This window comes from Echinops telfairi, unplaced genomic scaffold, assembly GCF_000313985.2.
Source record: "Echinops telfairi isolate 266 unplaced genomic scaffold, ASM31398v2 ScPeMD7_7469;HRSCAF=8507_0, whole genome shotgun sequence".
Taxonomy (NCBI): domain Eukaryota; kingdom Metazoa; phylum Chordata; class Mammalia; order Afrosoricida; family Tenrecidae; genus Echinops; species Echinops telfairi.
Window position 1 is genome coordinate 60564374 of NW_022111372.1, and position 12354 is coordinate 60576727.

Below are 12354 nucleotides of genomic sequence, written 5' to 3' on the forward strand. Positions count from 1 at the left end.
TCTCCCATGTCCCCCCGGAACTGTCAGTCCCGTTGTTTTCTCCTCCAGATTGTTCATCCAGCCTGTCCTATCCAGACAGGCCTGGAATAAATTTTTTAGAAAAGAAAAAAAAGTATTCCTATTTTTATCTTGGGGAGGGGCTGCCTGACTGGGGGGGCCGACGCCCTTTTCATTTATCACGGGGCTCAGAGACTCGCGGCGGACCCTCTATCCTGTGCAGTCTTTAAGAAGAAAAAAAAAAAAGGCAGGGTGGCCAAAACTGAAATTGCTTTTGATTTCAGATCTCATTCTCTAAGGGTTCATGTTTTTTTAATATATGTGTCAACCATTCCAACTGGTTCCCCCTTCCTCTCCGCACCCTCATGGTATCGATACTCCATTACTGTTCCTGAGGGATTAAATCTGTCCTGGATTCTATGTGTCGAGAGCTCTTGTCTGTACGTGTATATACTCCAGTCTAGCTGGATTTGTAAAGTAGAGCAGGGGTCATGACAGTGTGGGGAGGAAGCATTAAAGAACTAGAGGAATGTTGTGTATTTCGTAGGTGCTATGCTGCACCCTGGCTGGCTCATCCCTTCCTTGTGACCCTTCTGTGAGGGGATGTCCAACATTGATCTTTTATGAAAGAAAAATAAAACACATACATAGAAATCAGAGACAATATGCCTATATATGTATATATGCTTATATATATATACACGTGTGCACAACACACATGATGGAAATTTCTGGAATAACACCCAAGAAACGGATAAATGGTTTCCTCTGGAATTAGGGATTTGGTTGCAGGAGGGCTTTCAGATTCTCTTAACCCCCTTCTAGACTTGTTATTTTTATGTGAACTCACGTGGGAAATCTGCAGCTGAAGCTATATAAAGTGAAATACACTCTGCCTTTAGGAGGCCATGGGGTGAGTTTCCCGATGGGGGTGGGGTGAGCAGGAGACAGTGTGGGGCAGTGGTGCAGGGTGGCCGCCAGGCACTTACTGGTGTTGTGGTCAATGAAGTAGTCCCCAACCTGTGGGTCATAGGCTTCTTCCCATCCCAGCGGCAGCTCGTCGCTGATGCAGTCGGCAAAGGTGAGCGGTTTGGTATACCTGACAAAGGAGAGAGACAGACTCCATCAGCCCACAGCCCCCAAGCCTGAGCAAGATCCACCGCTGCTCTCTCCCCTCCCCCACCTTGCTCCCCCGCCCCCCCCCCCAGCCGTCCCACCATCCCTGGGTAAGTGGGCATGCAGCAGCAACAGAAAAGGTGCCCCCAGGAGGGAAGCAGGGAATCTGGGTGCCAGGCCCAACTCTTCCACAGACCTGACAGTGACCCAGCAGACTGCTCTCCTCGGGGTCTGCAACCTTGAGCCAGGGCTTGACTCCAGCCGCCCCACCCCCCCACCCCCATGACCCCACGACCCTGACTGTCCCCTGTGTGTCGTACCCATGTCCCTTCTGGAAAGCTAGCTAACTGTCACGTCTAGAATAACAGATGTCCCAGCCTGTGAATTTGGCCAATAAGCAATATTTATTTGCCTCCCACGCTGGTTCCCAAATGTTTGTGCCCACAGCTGTTATCCCATAAACAAGCTGAGCCAACCTGGCCTCTTAGTAGTAAACACCTCCTAGGGTTTCAATAAAGAGCCCTGGCGGTGTCGTGGACTGCAGTACGCAAGGTCAACAGTTTGAAACCACCAGCTTTTCCGTGGGAGAAAGACAGGGCTTTCTACTCCTGCAAACAGTCTTGGGAGCTCACAGGGGCAGCCCTCCCTGCTGTCCTAGATGAGCCAGCATGGATTCGATGGCAGGGAGCTTGGCTTTGGAGGGTTTTACCACCTCCGCCCCCACCTAGGAGGCAGTGAAATCATGGTTATCCCGCAGCCCTAGTGGCTCAATCAACCAACACCGGCCAAATATGTAAACCATCTCATGAGACTCGAGACGGCTTATCAGGATGGGGGAACTGTGCCACAGCGCTATGCCGAGTATTTTAGCTTGAATAAGGGGAGTCAGAAGAGCCCGAATGGCACAGTGGTTAAAACGTTCTGTTGCCAACCCAAAGGTGGGAGGTTTGAACCCACCAGCCGCTCCGTGGCGGTCCACACCCTAGAGATACATAGGCTTGGAAACCCCGGGCAGTGGTCTGCGGTACCCTACAGCATCGTTCTGGTATGAGGAGTCAGGGCTCTAGGTACTGAGCGTCTGCCCAGTGGACACCCAGAAAACCACTGTGCTTCCTCCCATTGCTCCCTCCGCCAGACAGGCACACGCCGATATTCGCTCTCTCCTCTCCGCTGTGGCCCTGCTGTTTGAGTCAGCTCTGATTCATGCCGGCCTTGTGGACAGCAGGAGGGCGGAAACAAGGCCTGGTTCTGCCCCATCTTCAGGGTCATTGGTAGGTTTATGTCTGTCTCTGTTCCCCATGCCCTCCACCCAAATCTGGAAGCCCAGGTGGGCTCTGCTTTGCCGCCTTTTATACAGATTGGCCAAGAATCCTTGCGGCACGGCAGGGTAAGCATCTGGGCTGCCAGCTGGGAGGTGGCTGTTTCAGATTTATGAGCCACTTTGTAGGGAACAATGAGGCTGTCTGCTGCCTTAGTGATTTAGAGCCTCAGTTCTGCTGGGTCCTCTGGGGTCACTATGAATCAGCATGGACTCGATGGAAGGGGGGGTTTGGTTTGGTTTTATACAGAAGGGCAAACTGAGGCACACTGGCTCAGGAAGAGAGGCGACCAGAATGAAGGCCTGGAAGGCCTCACAGGGAACTTCCTCATAAGGCATAGGAACCTGACCTCGTTGACAACCTCCTTCCCTCTTGGATCCATCCCAAATCCAACTTCTAAAAACTTACACAAGGAAAAAAAAGACGATATTCTGCAAGGGAGCCTGGTGGGAGGGTCCCGGTGGGTCTTGGGGACCACTGCCCTTTCAGCCTGGTGGCTGCTCAGAACATCTGCTGGCTGAATGGCTGGGTAACCCCTAAATGACTGTTGTGCTGGGGGACATCATTTCCTGGACAGCGCTACATTTAAGCAAAGGAGGACTCCATTAACATCACTGCTCCGAGCCTCAGCGCAGCTGTAAAACGGCACAGCGATAACTCTCAGGCTGCAGGCTCGGTTCAAACGGATCACGATGAGAAGGCCATTCAACACAGATCCTGGGGTGAAGGATCTTATATTGTTTCCACTCCCCAGAATGGGACACGGAGGCTAAGAAACACTAAACAGCACACCCAAATGCCTTCTAGGTAGAAAGTCATAAACTGGAATTATCCTCTAGAACATCTGCAGGGGGCTACTAGTTCCTCTTGAAATGTTACATCTTCAACACATCTCCTGAGCCCTTAAACTCACAGCCACGAAGTCGATTCTGACTCCTGTTGACTCTCCAGGGCAGGATAGAATTGTCCCTGTGGGGTTCTGAGACTGTAACGCTTTACAGTAGTAGAAAGCCTCATCTTTCTCCCTCTGGGTGGCTTGTGGTTTTGAACTACTGACCTTGTAATTAGCTCCCCAACTTGAAACCTGCTACCAGGACTCCTTAGAAACCCAAAACTGAATCAAACCCACTACTATAGAGTTGATTCCAAATTCTAGTAACATGAGACTGTAAATTTCTTATTCTCCCACAGTGTTGCTGGTGTGGGTTTGAACTGCCGACCTTGTAGAGAGCAGCTCAATGCCTAACCTGGAGCACTACTGGGGCCTCCTTAGAAGATCATCCCAAACCACAATCTTAGACTAACAGGAGGGAAACGCGGTGCACTGGGGCCTTTGTTGGTACCGCTGAGAATGTGCTTCAGTCAACAGTACCTGTAGCAGGCAGCCTCACAGTCAGTCCCACCACTACCACAGCTCACCCAGCCTTCAGAAACAAAAGACCACCTCCCTCAAGGCTTCTCTTCCTCAAACTTCTATCCAATGTTCACTCCCTCTCCCTTGCGGAGAGCTAAGACCAGGGACCAGGAGCAAACTCTTGTTCACCGTAATGTTCCCAGCAAATCTTTGACAGGGTCACTGTGGATAAACACTCTCTACACGAGCACCCGTCGGGGGTGATTTCGTTGCTCATGAATGACTGATGACTGGCACCTCTATGACAGAACACGGCGCTCAGGCCAGCTCAGAGAGACTCTCTTTCTAGCCCATTCTTCTCCCTTCCCTAGGGCTGGATGCAGAGATGCCCCGCTTACGACAATTCTCCTAATGTGCATACCGATCATTAGCTCCCCAAATCCCTCCCTGTGGATTAATTCCATCATGCTAAACAGTGGTGCTTCCAAGCAATGGAGTCTTATGCTTGGCACAACTGGAGCTCATTACACATTTGTGTAATGGGTTGATTCAAAAATGAAGATGTAGGAAGGTTCAATGCTGATGTATCTGTTCAGAGAAGGGGAAATCGGGGAATGATTAACAGTGATGGCTAAACAACACGGTGAACATACATGTTGCTGAGCTGTAGGCAGAAGGCAGTAGGAGTGGCAGACTCTGTTACCCATGTACTTGGCACAGCAAACAGGAAGCAAGAGATGTCTAGGTCCATCCTCCATCCTTAAAACGCATATCTACTTCTGGAGGCGACCGATGTTTCAGGTAGGATATGGTACGGAACCTTGATTTCAAGAGTAGTCTGTACCCCTTACATGTCTATCCCCTTTAAGGTGTTTGGATTTGGCTTTATTTGGAAAAAAAAAAAAAACACAACAAAAACAAGTAAGCAAATGTTACATGGCTTTAAGACATAAGTCTGTCGAGTTCTACATTTTGCTTCCATGGATGGATATACTCAGTATACCATGAGAAAGATGCATTGTTGGGGGAGAAAAGCTACAAGTTGTCCTTGTTATATATATTGTACTTAATAGGGGTATGTGTGTATAGAAAAGCAACTGGAAAGATATACATTGAAATGTTATCTGGGCAAAGGGATTTTAATATGATTTAAATTATTGTGATAGGTAGGATTATTGTGCCAACCTGGCCAATAAACACATGTGGGGTTAATAAGGTTGCAGTTTAATTGCAGGGCAAAGAGATAAATGGCTCCACGAGCCTCACCTTTTCGTCTCTTGCTCTCTAATGATCAGACCAGTGTGTAGCTGCCTTAGTTGGTTCTCTGCCTCAACTCACGAGCTAGACTACTTGTGGGACACCCAACCCGTGGACTGTGACACTATAGTTTGAGCTTCCTTCAAGCCCTGCTTCACCACACTGCTGGTGTCTACATCACCTGAGCTGGGGACTGGCAGACCCTGTCATCTGGCTGACTGTTGGTGACCAGCCCTGCTGTTTGCTGCCTGTGGCCGGACTGCCTGTATTGCTCTACAGAATACTCAGCTGTCTGCTTCCTTAACTTGCACCCAAGAGGCCTCATGAGTTGAAGGACTGCCAGTGTATTAACTGTCTCACAGAAGTGAGTTGAACTGAGCTCTGTGGACTAATTAGCTGTTTATTTCTTATGTTGTATCTATCTATCTAGCTATCAAATCATAAGTGTCTTGGTTTTGTTTCTCTAGAGAACCCCGTCTAACACAATTATTTTTCCCTTTTAAAATATAGGGGGTGGGTCGCCACATATTTATTGTAATTAAAAGACACCACATTTGCTAAATCTATGTCCCACCGTTAAGTGGTGTGTTGGCCACATGGTGGTGGTACGCATGTTGCTGCGACGTTGGCAGTGAGCCACCAATATTCTGGCTGCTATGGCAGATAACAGTCTGCAGTGTGCAGGTGATGCAATCTTACAGACTGAAGCGCAAAGACCACAGTCTTCAGTGTGAATTGTGCCACACAGCGTAGAACAGCAGATCTCAACCTGTGGGTTGCGACCCCTATGGGGGTCGAATGACCCTTTCACAAGGGTCCCCCGATTCATAACAGTAGTAAAATTACAGTGATGAAGTAGCAACAAAAATAATTTTATGGTTGGGGGTCACCACAACATGAGGAACTGCATTAAAGTTGTAGCATTAGGAAGGTCGAGAACCACTTGTGTGGAACACCAAACTCCTCACTACTGACTCAGGAGGCAACACCATGGTAAATGGAGAAAGACTGACATTGCTATGGTTTAATTTTACTGGTATCCACAATCAAGGCCCGAGGGGGCACAAAGTCAAAGAAAATGGTATACTTCACGAGGCGATCTACTGCACAAGATGTTGAAAAGTGAAGCTGTTGCTTTGAATATCCAAGCTCTGGTACTGCCAACCACTCCATATGGAATAGGGAAAACCAAAGAAGAGCTGGTGCCTTGGAAGTAGGATATTGGCCAGCAGTATTGAATGTGCCAAATCTGTGTTGGGAGAATTATCAGAACGCACCTTAGAAATGAGTCTGGTGAGACTCCGTCTCATCTCCTTTGGGCATGTTTTCTGGAAGGAACAGTCCCTGATGGAGGACACAGTGCTTGGTAAAGCAGAGGGTCAGCAAAAAAAGTAGAAAGACCCTCATGGAGATAAACTGACACCGTGCCTGGCACAATGGGCATCATCAAGCAACACCTGTGAGGTAGGCCAGGACCTGGCCTGAATCTGAGCCACAGGTGAGCATCTAACCACAACAGCCACAACAATACAACTCTATGCCCAGAAAGCACGATGTGTACCTCATGGGGTGGCAGGCACTCTTCCACATTCCTCTCATTTTAGAGATGAGAAAACACACTTAAATCACAAAGCCTGTAGATGCCAGAGGCACAGCCGCAAGGCCCGCTCTCAGGCGCTAGAGGCTCGGCTTCACTGATGTCCGTGAACAAACCAAGCGAGTCTCAGGAGCACTGGGGAGAGGAAGCATCTATGCTGAAGACAAGACCACGCCAGGCAGCAAACACTCGGTGCCCTCCGTTATTTATATCTGGTGCAAAGATGTGCGCCCAACAAGGCTAATCCACAGCTGCTTCATGAGCAGGCAGATGCATGTTTCAGAGCCGTGAACGCACGCGATTCACTAAGTTCTCCCGTGTGAGGCTGGGAGCGGGGCCAGGGAGAAGAGGGCAGAAACGCCACAACCCCAGCACTTTCCCAGAAAACCATGAACTCTACTGGCTGCGGCTGCCTTAGACGTTGAGAAGTCAGAGCTCAGAAAAATAGTAGCTGCAAGTATCAGCGACAAGTCCGGCGTGCGGATTATCCCCCCCGGGCCTGCGATGCTAATTCCCACTCAGTGAATGCAGACATTGTCTCCGCCAGGGAGAACGGAGGATCAGACAGAAGTTAGAAGGGGAGAGGCAGGGAGGAGAGGCCGACTTCGGGCTAGATACTCAAGAGTCCTCCTCCCTACTGTCATTGTGGGGAAGCAAGGTTATTGAAGCAGGGCGTCGTGGGCTGGAGGGCTGAGAGCCACACCGCCATCCCCATTCATCTCCTATCCAAACTCTTCCACACGGAGGAGAGACGTTTCTGTGGGAAGACTGCAACATACGAGGCATCTGGACAGTAAGCTTTTCTGTGCAACAAATTCCGATGGCAACATATGTACGCGTGTGCTGAATACAACTGAATGATGGGTTGTTATAAAATTTGTAAGAGCCCCCCCCCAATAAAATGATCAATAAAAATTAAAAACAAAGAAACGAAAAAAAATTCCAGGAGGGGAATGAATTATTCAGTGTGCAGGGAGGTGTCATTTAGAGAGTAGAGGTGAAAATGAGTGTGTGGGGGCTGCACAGGATTTAGGTGTACGCACACACACATGCACGCACCCACACATCCTGCCAGGCACCCCCGCCCTGAGAAACAGTGGCGCTTCCCTAGCCTACAGTGCTTCATCTTGGGCAAGCGCCCAGAACGTGAGCTGCAAAAAGAAGTCTGCTTTCAGACGTGGCCAGCGCTTGGGAGTCCAGCTTCCACCCTTGGAGGAAGCGATTCACCCCAACCTCACAGCCCCTGGCCCAACTGGTGCGGCCCCCTGCCTCCAAGCCTTTTGGTGTGGAGCTGCTTAAAGCCCCAACCGAGCAATCAGATGGCCCACATTCTAGAAGGGTGAGGGCAAGGCACGGAAAGGTGCCAAGCGAGAACAGGTTCTGCCTCTTCTTAATTACTAATCTCTGGAGGAACACAAACATTCCTGAATGTTTCACAAGAGGCCCTCCTGGAAAATCGGCCCGGATGTGTCACCTTGGAGACAGGTAGGTTCTGCCAGGCTCACCCTGTGCCCCACACGCAGGTGCTGCCGGGAGGACGGTTCTGTACACCTGTCCAGGAGCTAGACACTTCCCACAGGCCCCCCTGGGCCCCACAGCTGAGCTTTCCTACGGGCCTATGGGAAAGGTGCAGGGAACACACTGGTGGTTGGCACCCAGCCTTCCATGTGGCCTTTTCTAAGAAGCGGAAAGCCTTATGCCAAGTCTAACACTGGGTGGTGATTCTCTGGGGACTTGGGAGCGCAGACATAGCCCATCTTTCATTTTCCTCATCCGTCCCCGGTCAGCCAAATGCTTCCCACAGTAACCTCTTTATGGCCAGCCTGTGGGAGGCTGGCCCCGGACGCTGCTCTCGCGGCAGGCCAGCTGGGCGGGCTCACTTTCTAAAGGGCCCTCCGGACTGCAGGCCAAGAACTGTCCACACTTTCAGGCGAACTCCTCCTCCTCCTCGGCCGGGCACAATAGATAGGCCGGTTCTTCCTGGCCTGGAGTGTTTCACACGCATAGTTCCCATAGCTTAGATTTCACAACCCCTCCTAATGATAGGCTTTCCCCTCCAGACACTGCAACCCTTCGCCTTCCTACCCTGAAGGTTGGTGAGCAGGTAGAAAGTGCAACCTTTGACACTCACCTTCAGAGCTCGGGGCCAATGCCCCATTCAGACTCCTTGGGGCCCTCCAGAGCAGAACTGTCCCTGGGGGTGGACGAAGCTGTTACCTTTTTATGGGAGCTAACAGGCCTCACCTTTCTCCCTTGGAACAGCTGGTAGGTTTGAACTGCAGACCTGGTGATTAGCAGCCTAACCCGTAACCCTCAAGGGCTCCTTCCGACATCCCCTTGAGGGCAGGGGAACATAAAAACCTGCTGCCTCTGAGGTGACGAAGACCGTGGAACCCCCCTGAGAGTCTGTGGACATGTGCTTCTGAGGGGTTTCCATGCTGATTGTGGGGACGTCCATCACCAGGTCTTCCTTCGGAGGGGCCTCTGGGTGAGCTTCAACTTCCAGTCGTTGGGTTAGCCACTGAACTAGCCATCGCTGTCACCTGGGGACTCCTTGGCGTTCTCTTGCCAGCTCTGAACTCCCTTTATTCATTCTTTTCGCAGACCTGAGGGTGCCACCCACCGCTGCCTCCGAGTCTGTAAGGTGGTTGAGCCAGGGATTGCGTGCAGGGTGCATGGTTGATCTTTAATAAACACCAACTTCAGAAGTGTCAGAGAGACAAGTATCTGCCCTGACATTCTAGTGGGTGGTATTCAAGTGGACAGGGGGAGGTGTCCAGGAAAGCCCCTGTGACAAGGTGATCTTTGAGGAGCATCCAGCTATTGAGCCTGTGGAAATCCGGGAGGGAGAGGCAATAGCACGGTCAGTGCCAATGGCCTGGGGCAGGAGCAGCAGTGTGGAGCGAGTCTGGGGAACAGGAACAGAGCCATGTGGCTGGACTGTGGTGCACTGGGTGAGAAGAGGGGTAACAGGGTGCAGTCAGAGAGGAGGGGAGGCCAGGCTTTGAGGGCTGTGGGACCCCAGTCAGCTCCATGGACTCTATTCCTCGGGGCGCTTTCCCTCTGCAGAGCTGTGTGCCAAGAGCTGAGCATGGTCAACTGAGAGTCGCCCAGCCTCACCCTCGCTCTCCTCATCCCACCCTTACTCCGTCAAGTCACCGAGCAACTAGAATCCATGGTGTGACCGCAGTGGGCTCAGCCCTCTGCTGGGCACAATGACCAGGGGTCGGGCCGAGCCTGTAAGTGCGCCTGCTTCTACCTTCAAGGAGCAGCTGGTTGGGCCTGAGATACAAGGCTTGCACTGAAGTGTAACAGGCAGTGTACAAACTCCGTGACGTTCAATGAGAGTAACTCACAGGTAATCAGAGGATGCAGAGGTAGTTCAGAAGGTGCCAAGTTAGCAGGATCAAGGGGTTCTTTCAGAGAAGGGAGAGAGTTTGGCCTGGAAGTCAGGCAGGGCCTGAGATGGAAGGTTCCCAGCGAGGAAGCCAGGCGGTAGGGCTCAGGAATCGGATGCTGGGCGTAAGCCCACGTTCCGCCTCTCCCACAAGTTGGACTTGTTATGTAACCACCTGTTTCAAGAGAAGTTTCTGTCCCTGTGAAACGTTTGAGAAGTCCTTATCTCCAAAGGGTGTTGTAGGGATTAAATGAGATAACTATATAAAGCGCTTAGCTTGGGGCCTGCCACACAGAGCTGTTGTGCTAGTTGTTAGCTACCATTGAGTCAGCTCTGTGTATAACAGAGCAAGGGCTTGCCCAGTCCCCTGCCATAGCTGTACGGTTTTCATTGGCTCATTTTCAGAAGTGAATCACCAGGCCTTTCTTCCCAGTTTGGGCTTAGTCTGGAAGCTCAGCTGAAAAGTGCCCACTGCGGGTGACCCTGCTGTGATTTGGTATACCAGGAGGGTAGCTTCCTGCAGCACTGTAGTCCCCACAGGAGGAAACTGACAGGTGGGTGGTGGGACACATAATCAGCTCTCAATAGATGTGGGTGTTACCCCGAGCAGCTAAGAGATTTCTGGGTTCTGTATACTGTGAGGACCATGCCACCCTCCATTAGATGTTCAACAGTAGCTACCACCACCATGGCCACCACCACCGCTGCTATGCCATGCATTACCCCAGGAAACCCCCAGTGGTTCAAGCACATAGGTTCTAGGGTCAACCACCTGCCTTCTAAAACAGGTACTGGTCACTTTGAAGCTGGTGGCCTTTGGCAAGAACTCTAATCTCTCTGATGCTGCTTATTCATCTGTAAAATGGGGACACTCAAAGTATAACTGACTCATTAAAACGAGGCATGTTGAGTCTGTGGCATACAGTTAGGGCTTAACCAGCAAGAGGAACTACATTGCATTTCATATTGGAAGATTGAGGTTAGATTACAGCCTGGGTCCTCACAGCTCACCAGCTGTTCCTGTACTCCCTGGAGGAGTGGGGACTGTGGACATTCTTTCTTCTCGGACATGAAACTGCAGGAGGCAGGAGATGGCTGCAGGGTTGGACCTGCTTCTCGAGAGAGAAGTCCGAGAGAGCGAGTCCATGCTGAAGCTCTGGCAGCTCTCTGAAGGAGACGCCTCTGCCAGGAATCCCCAATTCTCTGTCTCCTAAACACCGCCCGCCTTCCCTTGCCCCACTGTTGAGACACCTGTCTTAATAGTCCAGTTCTTCTCATCCCAAGATCTCCTGATTGTGAACATTGGCGGGGCGAGCTGAGCCACTTCCGCTTTTGGAGTTCACCACTTGTCCTTCCGTTTGTCATGCTGTGCTGCTTGTGTGTTGCTGTGAGGCAGAAAGCTAGGTCTGGTCTTTCAGATCCCTTCAGGGTCTTCAGCAGAGCTTCCAGAATAGGAACAGACTAGGAAGAAGGAATTGGTTGTCCACTTCAGAAGAATCAGCCACTGAAAACCCCACGAATAGCATTAAAACATTGGCAGTTACAGAAAGTCTAATGGACAGAGCAGAACCTTGTCGAAGATGGGCCAGAGAGAGTCCCTTGGGTAGGAAGATGTTCAAAAAAAGAGATGCGACTGAGGAAGAGCTGCCTTCTCAAAGTAGAGCTGACCACAATGATGTGACTACATTAAAGCCTGGGGGAGGAGACCCTTCTGGACCTTCATTTGCCGATGCAGCATACTCAAAATGAGAATACGCAGCCGCAAACATCAATTCCTAGTGGAATATGGACGGTCTGAAATATGAATCTAGGAAAATTGGAAGTCATCAAAATGAAACAGAACACATAAAGGCGGATATCCCAGGCACTGGTGAGCGGAAATGGATGGGTATTGGCCATTTTGAGTCAGAAAATTATGTGGTTTACTCTGATGGGAATGACATACTCAAGAATGGTGTTGCATTCATGATCAACAACTACATTCCAAGATCTATAGTACAGTACAATGCTTAGGATAAAGTCTATCCTCATAACGAAAATCCAATCAATACAACTATTACTCAAATTTATGCACCATCCACTACAGCTAGTGATGAAGAAAACACGAATTCTACCAATATCCAGTTGGAAATTGATCAAATACGCAATCATGATGCATTGACAATTATTGGCAATTGAATTCCAAAAGTTCAAAACAAAGAGAAAGGAACAATAGTTCGAAAATATGGTCCTGCCCAGCTATCAAAAAGTATAGCGTCTGGGGTCTTAAAGGCTTGAAGGTAATCAAGCGGCCATCAAGCTCAGAAGCAACAAAGCC

At 50.2% G+C, this 12354-nt stretch overlaps 1 protein-coding gene across 1 annotated transcript in view; it reads right to left on the bottom strand.

Annotated features, from left to right (window-relative positions):
- Positions 1–12354, bottom strand: part of WWC1 (WW and C2 domain containing 1) — a 195459-nt gene that overhangs the window by 90444 nt on the left and 92661 nt on the right. The window contains exon 2 of the mRNA XM_045284697.1: positions 987–1096. Within this exon, the coding sequence (XP_045140632.1) occupies positions 987–1096 (110 nt within the window). The remainder of the gene's footprint in view (positions 1–986; positions 1097–12354) is intronic.